This window comes from Mya arenaria, chromosome 10, assembly GCF_026914265.1.
Source record: "Mya arenaria isolate MELC-2E11 chromosome 10, ASM2691426v1".
In the NCBI taxonomy this organism is placed as follows: domain Eukaryota; kingdom Metazoa; phylum Mollusca; class Bivalvia; order Myida; family Myidae; genus Mya; species Mya arenaria.
The window spans coordinates 11,067,616-11,078,811 of record NC_069131.1 but is presented as its reverse complement, the minus strand read 5'-3'; the positions used below and the strand labels follow the sequence as shown (position 1 = coordinate 11,078,811).

Here is an 11,196-nt window from a genome sequence, read left to right as displayed (position 1 = left end):
ATTTTTGTTGTCTTTTTTTTCATATCTTTTAAGAAATATAGTTTAAATATTTAAAATATACCTTATTTCATTCTTCCTGTTTCTAGTGAAATTGACTGAAAAATAAATCTTGAAAACAATGCTGATTTTAAAGATAAATGATTTAAGATTTGAAGATATAATTAAAGTTATTTCTTCAAGAAAAGATTTTAGTCAGATATTTCAATTAAAATGTCTTATGTTCCAGTTGTATTTACTTTCATTAATGGCTATTATGATTATTGAACATTTCAAAAGTATCATTTCAGCTCATTAAATGACATTGTAGTGAAGGTGAAATTGTATACCATTTCTATTGTTTATATTGACATTTCAATTTTCTTTACTGCTATAATGCATTAGCAGATATTTAAATGTATTTTTATTAAACGTTTACTGTGATCAATCTTTCTGTTATGTTGTTCAGCTTGAATTTATGACAACTAGAAATTAAGAAATACAAAGACTTTCACTTGCTTTCTTTATTAAATCTTAGCCATCAGGTACATGCAGCAATATTTGTGTTTTTAAGAAAATGATGGATTATAATTATTAGAATTGATAATGATAAGTATCTTATTAGTTATGAAATTTGGATGTTATAATAGAAACTGGATATTGGAATGATTTTATCAAAATAACTTCATTACTTTTATATTGAAGTGCATGGTGGTGGCCCTCCCCCTTTATAATTGGGTCTTAAAGATCTGTAAAAGATGTAGGTACCATGCAACAGGGTAATATACTGCCTACAAAAATGGGGTGGGGTGGGGGAATACTTGTATTGGTTATGTAGAGTTTCAAATTTGATTCGGCCAAAAAATAAGATTGATTGTTTTCTATTGCACTGCCAAAAAATACGGTAGGTGAAATAGGGTTGGATATAATTATACATGTTTATTTTTTTTAGGATTGTTGAGTCTTAATGTCATTTTAATATTGAAAATTGCCAGCAATTTTTCTGGCTAAAATAATAATTCCAGTGCAAAAATCAACCAAACATTTATTATATCCCAACAGGAGAAAAAGAATTTACAGCAAGAACAAATGTCTGCTGGCAAAAAAAGTAATGGGGGTTGGGTGTGTAAAAAATAGGATATGTCAAGAAACTGGGAACAAACAAACGTTTTGTTACGCCTTTTAAACAGAATATCGTAGGCTTTTAAACAATCATATAATAGTGCAGGCGCTCAGACTTAGAAGAGTTTTAATTGTGAGCCAGCAGGGAGGGGATAAAGCCCTCTGTCATGTTTTAATTTAATTGATATTGCATGTTTTCATAAACTCACCACAATCTGCATGTTTGTTTGAAATGACTTTTACATATTTCATTTACATTTGGTATTATATGTTATTTTATAGCTTTTATTCTAAATCTTTAAATGTTAGCTTTGATGTAATTATTTGTATCGCAATTACACTGATATTTATTCATAATCATATAACCATTTTCCTGATATTTATCGAATAACTCGTTGTACCGTAAATGAAATTGGAACAATGGTAATGTCAATATTACTGTTAATCTATTTTGTCTTAGTTTTTCCATTTTATGTTATCATACAAAGATATAGAAGTAGTGAAAATATGCACATTTATACATGTGTTTTAGACTATCTACTATGATACAGCTTGTCCTTGTTAATGTTACTCTTTTATTTCCCCTTTTATTTCTTCCATTTTGTTTTTACCCAACAAAGTCTCCCATAAATTTCAGACACGACCAACAGGTCGGAGTTGGAGCCAGTAAGGGAGGAAACTACAATTACACTTTCCCCTGAGCCTGTCATGGGTGAGTAATTGTCTTTCATTTCATATTTTTAGAATCTTTTACACTTTTGCCAGAGCCAATTATGTCTTGACTTGACATAAGGTGGGCCTTCTTAAATGATTGTCTCCCTTCCCTTTGAGCCTTTATAAGAGGAGTGATTGCCCCCCCCCCCCCCCCCCCCCCCCCCCTGGTTGTAACCTTCGTAAGGTAAGTATTTGTCTCGCCTCCCATGAGCCTTCATCAGGTAAGTGTCTCTCTTCCAATGAGCCTTTATAATGTAACTATGTGTATACTGTCCCCTAACACTTCATACGGTGACTAAGTGTTTCACTTCCCCCGAGCCCTCCATAAGGCAAGTAATTGTCTCCCTTTCCCTGAGCCTTCATAAGGAAATCCCTGTAAAACTTTGTCAAAGGTGGGAGATACTACAACAACTTGCCCTGTGTGAGTACTGGAATTATTTTCCGAATACCACTAAATAATATAATTCTATGAATCTGTAAGGGTGAGTAATGATGTCCCTTTTCATAGCCAAAACTTTGTCAAGGGAGGAAACTTTATATCACCTTGTCATGAACCTGTCATTATTGAGTAGTAACCTCCCTTGTTATTTTTAAAAACTTGTTGAGGGGGAAATTACAATGATCTTACAAGGGTGGGTAATCATCTCCCGTGGCCAAGATTTCAAGTGAGAGTGAGATGATAGGAGATAAAACCTAATTAATCCTCATATCATTCATTGATTTTGATTGGATAAGCCATTAACCCTCAATAAATGCAGAAGTGCTTCGATCATTGAAAAATAGATTATTCTTTTGTGATGTTTATGAATAAACTTGCCATTTTAGAATGGTTATGTAAACATTTAGCGAGACATTGAGGAAATGTCATAGTGTAACAGTTCGTAATAGTTTTATTTAGCATTAAAACATTTATGATTCATATTCAGATATTAAACATCCCCATTATTTTCTTAAGCTTATTCTCAAGGAAATGAAAATTTAATAAGCACTTTTTAGTTATTGATATAACATGCTTAATCAAAAAAATAATAAATTAACCGGTATATTAATTCTCATGGGTTGGAGGAACTCATAATCATTCTTTTAAAAATGAGTTTTCCCAGTTATGCATCTGAAAACACTTACTGATACATTATCATCCTTTAACTCTTTGATTAGGAAATTGCAGAAAAAAATACAATTACAGTAAAAAAATAACCTGACGTATTTGGGAGCAAAACACGCCAGTACAGACAAGAAAAAAATAGAGAACTGATACCATATCCACTCCCCACAATGACTCAAAATTAGCTGACAGATATTTTAATCTTTATTAAATACATTAGTAGCATCACATGTTAATGTCTATCAACCAATCACTATACAGCCTTTTTTTGTAACGCGTTACTTACGCTATTCAAAATCGTGGACTTCAAAGACAATATTTGAGCTCATAAACATTTGTTCAAGGGTTCCAGCCGTAAATATCTTAGTTTTAACACTCTTTATTGAATTGTCAAGCTTTATTTTGTAATTTAAAAAAAATCTTAAGAAGTGCATTTTAAAAACTCTTTTAATGAAATAGTCCCTTTAAACTGGTGATAAGGCAGTATTATGTTATTAATTTAATCACCGTGCAATAGTCATATATTGAACATACTTCTCAGGCGTCAATTTGCAATGTAAGATAAAATAATTAGCCATTATTTTACATTGTCATCGCCAATATTTGGGCCAGTAGGTTTGAAAAAGACTCAAAGGGGTTGAATTACTGTAATAGAGCGATGATATGATTTGATACTGTCGATATTATTGTTTGAAACATCAACTGCTTGTATGGAACGGCATTGGATAGCTATAGATGGCAGACTGATGCATGGAATACTTGTATAAGATTGTCATCGCTGTGGAAAAGATTTTGGATGATTTGGGAAGAATTTTTCTAAATTCCTGGTTTAGAATGCTTGTTATTATGTGATAGCACACTGAACTTAGGAATATCACGTTTGTGTCACATTATGCTTGCCATTGTTTTAGTCAGTTCTGCTAGTCATTATGTTTGGGTTGAAGTCCAAGTGTTATATAGGTATTCTACAAAAATACATGGAGTAATTACTTGTGGAATTAAATTTCTGTAGAAATTATTCAGTTCCGGAGAACTTCTGCTCAATGGTTGAGTTTTGGAATGCTTTTTCATGCAATAATAAATGGGAAAAAAGATCAAATGCCATGTAAACAGTGAAAAATTTATTTCAGTGATATAAGCTTGAATAAGAAAATGATGAATTCATTTGATAACACTTCTAATGTGTATTAAGAAAAAATTGGCGATCTTTAAAAAGTGTTATTTTAATAACAATAAGGATTGTTCACTTATTTCTCGATAAATATTTACGCATGGTATTTTTATATTCCAACAGAATTTTACAGTGAATGATTTTGATTGCATTACAATTATTATTTTACTTAAATGTGCCCAATTAAATTGTCAGCTTTCTCAGCTTCGAAAAATGGAATAACAAACAGTTAATCGTTCACTTTTATAACTGAATGTATTATATTACTTCATTATAATCTCAGAGGAAAATAAATGGTTTCTTAGCCTAAAAATGCCATCTTCAGTTCCCAAGGAAAATGGAACACTTTCTCGGCAGCAAAGTTTCACTGTGTCACAAATTTCACGAGGGAACAGTTTCATTTCCCAATCAAACAGTTACTACGCCAACAATGGAGCTGGCGCTCTCCAAACGGAGGGAACAATCACAGAGTCCATCAAAATCTTGTCTGTCAAATCTCCACACGAGGAACACTCCGGGTATAGGAGAGACTCCACAAAGTTCTCCACCAGGGATAAGCTTGGGTTTGACTTTTCTAGCAGAATTCGTAGAGTTGGAAGTGGCAGTACAGTGGTTTCACGGACAATCAATGTTCAAGGTGTGTATGTCAATTGCAAGATATCCATTGTCTCCCATTTTCACTTTAGTTTCAATATCTACTACATGTTAATTGTTTTATAGTCCTTCATTCAAAAAGGCTTATCAGGTCCAATGATTTGGTGCACTCTGTTTTGGTTATTGGTGTATGTGACAAAGTCGATTTATAAAATGGGCTGTGATTTCTTACTCAGTGATCTACCTACCCAAGTTTCAATGATGAGCTACAAGTTATGAATGGCTCATGTATTACAAGTTAAAAGAATTCATTCCAAGAATGCGACATTGAAATGAACCATAAATGAAACATGATAAAATATATCAGACAGTGTTCCTTTAGATAAGATCTTTTATTGTTGTGATGTTCTATCAAATCTGTTGATGATGATGATCACTTTGATAGCAACCCCAGTTCTTATATTGTTATTGTGCTGCTGTTGCTGTTGCTGTTGACGCTACTGCTGCTGCTGTATTACATGATGTTAACATTTCTCCTGGTGATGATTGTGACTGTTTTAGTGTGTTTTTTTAATATCTTCAAACAGATTAAAGCAAGATAAGAGTTTTATGTTGAATAAAATGACTGGTGTTGGCTTTCAAAATATTTTCTATCACATTGTATCAGAAAATTAAGTTTTCACTTAGATTGTCATTAAGGGTAACCGATCAATGAGAAATGAAGTTAATGACCAAGGTGATTTTCCTGGTTTTTATGTCCAAATCCATAAACCCCCAGGTTTAATTAAGATGGAATAAAACCCTGCAATTAATGTAATCTTTTGGTATTCATTGCGTATATCACTGTCATTCATTACCGCTATCAAACTGTTCAGGTATAGGGATGTCTTTTGTCAATTTCCTGTGGGAAAATATTTTCATGCAGACTTTTAAAGAATAATTTTCTGAGGTGATATGACAGCATTGTTATAATGAGATAAAGACTGAAATAATAACAATATGATGTGAATAGTCTAATTTCCTTTTGGAAAAAAATATTTTTTCTTTGCATTTTTATTATTCATGCAGACTTTCGAAGAATACATTCTGAGGTATTTTCAAAGCATTGGTAGTGCATAACGTTACAAAAACTTAAATGTTAACTAAATGGTGTGAATAATTTTCAAGTTATCAAATGAAACTTGTTTTGTAAGGACAATGCTCATTACTAAGGTGAGTCCCCTAATCCACGCTAAGATATTTGGTGGGTTTAACCCTCCTTGATTCTCTCAGGAAAATGGGGGGGGGGGGGACTGTTGTCCACAGGATTTTGTGGCTCATTAAGAACATTAAGAATCACAATTAATCCTAATTACAAAAATATTTGATATGGTATTATTTATACTTGAAATGGTGATAGTAAAACGATATGTAAGAGTATGATATTTTTATTCCTTAAGTCTATTGTATATAGTAAACTTCATATTGTATGAACTGCCAGGGGTTGTTATACAATTGTTTGTATACATGTACAATCTGATTGGTTTAGCTCAAAGTCTTAACCTGTGGTTTATGACGTTACAACTATTGATAAAAAAATATACAAACATATATCATTGATAACCTTTCTTTAACAATAAATAAGCAGAAGAATTTACTTTTAAAAGAAGTGAAACCTATGCTGTTTGAACGCAAAATATGCCAAGAAATGCTAAGTCTGCATCAAGGACTTGCTTGCGTGCCATCCTATGTTCTCAGCATGAACATACACAAATATGGTTTATTCTTAAATAATAAATGCTTGTATTGAGGCGAACTCAATACATTGGTTACTTCCCTTTGATGTGCTGTAGCCATTGGTGTCACACTTATCATTTTATAATGATTAATATCATGTGACTTCATTCAAAAAGTAAAACTTCTTTTATTTCAAATATTTTTAACCTGACCAGGTAAAACACATTTTACTGAAACTTTAACTAGCTATTGCATTAATGTATGTTAAAAGTTTATTTTTGAGGAAATAAATATAAAGATTATGTACAGTTGGAACGGCTCTTTTCTGTTTATCAAGGGAGATCACTGCATAGGAGATTGGTATTAAGTCAACTATTTCTATATTTTCAGAGAGGGAAATCACACCACAGCCTCCAATCATAAAGTCACCAGGTAATTATTTACTCTTTTTTTCGAAATACTAAAACACAGAAAACTTTATGAAGATTTTATGGTTTATTAAGTGTGTGTGGTAATGTCAAAGTTGTAAAGGCCGGGTGTTGGACTCTGTACCAGATTGTCCTAAGACCTGTTTTCATAAAGAGAGTAAGGTCTAGGATGGTAAATATCCAGGTGTATCCTCATTTTGGGTGTAAACTATATTTCAATTAAAATATCTATAATATATATGTATATAAATAATATATCATTTTATATATATATATAAGGATTATTTATCGCCTACATTCTGCTCTTAACTTTATGCATGTACCTGAGCTCCTTTTAGTAGCATAAGATTTACGATTAAGTTATCTTTTTGAAATGGGTCCCTTGATTAGAATGTCCTTAATTCAAGACTTGGTGGGAATTGATATGTATTAAGTCAATAAAAAAGCCTCTAAATATCCTGGACTGTTTCCACTTTTGAAGGACATGAAGTTAGTGTTACAGTAGTAAGTGTTTAAAAAAAGTGTTAAATTCAAACTTTCTTTTTATTTGATCTAAAACAAAGCTGAACGCTTGCTGCATTGCAGCACTTTCCTTCAAATTTGAATTTAAGTTGAAATTTGAAAAACCTTATATTTGTTGCCTTTGAATATTGTATTCTTTCAGCTGGGTCACAGATCGAACCATTATAAGTTAATATCCATGCATTTTGGTTCAAATAAGATTGGGTATTTAAATATTCACTCATTGTCTGTGTTCGGTATTTGTAACATTATTTACAGATATTTTGATTGTTACCTTTAAAATATTTAGCTACCAATTATGTATATAATGAATTGATAAAACATGTTTAAATAATGTAATTTCTATTTGTAAAATGCTCCACATGTCCTATTGAACATGCCATATACGTTAACAATAATACAATTATTAGGTATATTTATCTTAAAAAGCTCTGAATATGGGATAGCTATTTAAATATTTACATTAAGACATTGCAGATATTGTCGGTCCTTTGTAATGTATTTTTAGGTTGTCATTTTTTTTAAAATGTACAGTCACAGATCTGATAAAATATTTATCTTAAATATTCATTGGAAAAATCACTGCTGTCGTTACAAGAAATTAGCAATCAGTAATAAAAAAATGGTTCAACTCAGATGTATATATATGTACAGTTTTTCATTGATCTTTTGGAATCATATTTGCTGGTGTGAATGACTAATGCAGCAGTTCTGTTCAAAAAGTCCACCTTTTAGTCAGAAGGTCATGGGCTCAAGTGCTGGCGAGGGCATGTTCTCTTGGCTGCTCAAACGGGATGCCTACATTGTTTTCGATCTGGAAATAGACTCTAGTGTGATTTATGTTAGCTTTCAGTTGTATTATAATGTTTTTAATTAGTTGATTTCATATAAGCCCAGTTATTTGTCCGAGAAAAGCTGTAATTGAGCTCAGACCAATTTCTGCTGACTGAGTATTTGTCATAAATTGTCGTCAATTGTGCAGTATTAGCTCTGTAATTGTCCAGGTATCGCATCAAATACGTAATAGTTGATTAATAATAGCAATTATTGCTGATTTTTAACTAGTTTTTACTAGTTGTTTTTTAAAGTATTTCTATTTAATGTTGTCAGCAATTTCATTAAAGATGAAAATATTACGCTTGGATGGAAGTCAGTCTTTAATGTCATGAAATGATAAAGATTATTATAATGTACATCTCTGTCCTAGATGGTTACCAACGACTGGGAATCACTTGTAAGAAAAAAGAACTGAGAACACATCTAATGTAGAAGCTAGTTTCTCAATTACACAAGATTTGTTGTAGACATTGCCAAACAGATTGTGTTTTTGTATTGTTTTCGCTAGATATTTTGCTAGATGTCCTAGTTAAAAATCAAAAGGCTATGAGTAATAGGATAATTATAAGAATATTTTTTAGGCCCCTGAAAAAATCTCTATACTAACAAAATAATCTAACATAATGATTTATTTTTAGCTTCAATTGTGGTTTATTTTAACAGCTTTGATGCCATCATTTTATCTTTTTTCCCTAATCCAGACATCCCCAAGTCTGTGACGCCGCCTCCGAAGAAAAAACGCGAGATAGTAAAGAAGGAGAAAAAGGTGGCACCAAAACCGAGGACCCCAGAACCCCCGCCACCTCCTTCACCTGAGGTAGGCAATCTTTTAAGATAATCTTGAAATCTAGTATACATACTTTAAGTTCTTAAAAATGAGTGTTTAAAGGAAGCCTATACAGAGGTCCCCAAACCCTCACCAACTGCCTCTCTACCCAAACCTGGGGCCATTTGAGCTGTGGGCTTAAACTTGAAATTTGGTTTAGATTAAGTATGTTTATAAGTTATGGTAGAGGGATGTGAAGAAGCTAAGATCTACTAAAGCCAAGCTTTTTTGCCAGCCATTCGTTCTACGTGTATTGGCTAAACCTTGCTTAGATTCTTAATGTTCTAGTAGAGAAGGGTGGTTCAGTAGCTTCAGGAATCCTAAACCCTCTTTCCAGGCAGGTAAATGTGCCTATATTTCATGAAGAAGTTATGTATCCTTCTTTTATCCAATTAAAGTAACAACCTATGTTGCTTTACATGTTTATTGCTTCAAAGTAATAATTATTAATTGTTTTGAAGATTTCCAAGTATATGTTGCAGAAATGCCTGGATTCCTTTAATGTGCTTTATTACATGTATGCTTGCTCTCAAACTCCCCACAGCCTACCCTACCCCCTATTACCAAGGCAACCAGCCCCTCCCCTGAGCCTTCTGATGATGAGCCTCAACCATCAAGGGAGATAAGCTTTGTGAGAGTGCGCTCAATACCAGAGTTACCTCCCATTGAGGTTCCAGAGTTACCTGACATACCTGAGAAACAGCCGGTATGTATTGAAGTCCGCTTTGTTAATCATAAATAGCTTACAGGACATATATCACAACCTCTGTGCTTGATTTGTTGATATTTTCTGAAATTGTTCACACAAAATAATAGTATCATTGTACACTGAAATATTTTAATTAAATACCAGTAATGTTAGATGAGCCTCAAAGGAAATGATTACATGAATAATAAATAATAATTCATAGATGATATCATATTTGTATATGCCAAATTTGTGTGGCAACATTTTGCAAAATATGTGATTATTTGGAAGTTATAATGTTGCAACATAGCTGCTGTAGGCTAATTTATACTATTAAAACTTACATAAGTAACTTGTATAATTAAGATAATACTATCGTCAGCTTACATAGTGTAATCATGGTTCCAGTATGAGCCTAAAGTGGTGAAGAAGGAAATGAAGGTTATAGAGGTGACACCAGAACTCCCAGAGCCCAAGAAGAAACTTCCCCCACCCCCAAAACTTGGCCCTAAAATGTGAGTATAGGCTGTATTTTATGACTTATTTTATGTATCTGGTGGTGAAGTTTATTAAAGTGACCCCTGAACTCCCAAGCCCAAGAAGAAACTTCCCCCACCCCCAAAACTTGGCCCTAAAATGTGAGTATCAGACTGTATTTTATGACTTATTTTATGTATCTGGTGGTGAAGTTTATTAAAGTGACCCCAGAACTCCCAGAGCCCAAGAAGAAACTTCCCCCACCCCCAAAACTTGGCCCTAAAATGTGAGTATCAGGCTGTATTTTATGACTTATTTTATGTATCTGGTGGTGAAGTTTATCAAAGTGACCCCAGAACTCCCAGAGCCCAAGAAGAAACTTCCCCCACCCCCAAAACTTGGCCCTAAAATGTGAGTATCAGGCTGTATTTTATGACTTATTTTATGTATCTGGTGGTGAAGTTTATTAAAGTGACCCCAGAACTCCCAGAGCCCAAGAAGAAACTTCCCCCACTCCCAAAACTTGGCCCTAAAATGTGAGTATCAGACTGTATTTTATGACTTATTTTATGTATCTGGTGGTGAAGTTTATTAAAGTGACCCCTGAACTCCCAAGCCCAAGAAGAAACACAGAGGAAACTTCCCACTCACCCAAAACTAGGCACTAAATGTGGGTATCAGGCTGCGATTTGTGGATAACTTTATTTCAAAGTGTTTCTGAAATTTTAAGAAAATGGAAAAACTAATCATAAATTTCACATTAAATATCATGATTTGTGAAAAGGAGTGTTGTTTGCTTTGTGGTAGTATATTTATAAAATTTACAAGATACAAGAATCTTTATTTAAAGTCTGGTATGTGTTAACAAGAAACATTAGATATTTTCCGACACAATTTTTTTTTCAAATACTTGATCTGTTATCTGGTCAAAGTTCAGGAAATGTTCCTTTTTAACTGTACAGGCCAAAGGACAGCATAAACTTATGCCATGGTATGGCGTCTGTTATCCCTGCGTCTGTA

The 11,196-nt window shown here is 33.0% G+C and overlaps 1 protein-coding gene across 6 annotated transcripts in view; it reads left to right on the top strand.

Moving 5' to 3' along the window:
* Positions 1-11,196, top strand: part of LOC128205452 (uncharacterized) — a 68,439-nt gene that overhangs the window by 44,859 nt on the left and 12,384 nt on the right. For all 6 annotated transcript variants that reach the window (XM_052907088.1, XM_052907090.1, XM_052907089.1 and 3 more), the window contains 5 exons: positions 1,736-1,810; positions 6,789-6,830; positions 8,887-9,002; positions 9,556-9,717; positions 10,108-10,214. In XM_052907088.1, coding sequence (XP_052763048.1) covers positions 1,736-1,810; positions 6,789-6,830; positions 8,887-9,002; positions 9,556-9,717; positions 10,108-10,214 — 502 coding nt within the window. The remainder of the gene's footprint in view (positions 1-1,735; positions 1,811-6,788; positions 6,831-8,886; positions 9,003-9,555; positions 9,718-10,107; positions 10,215-11,196) is intronic.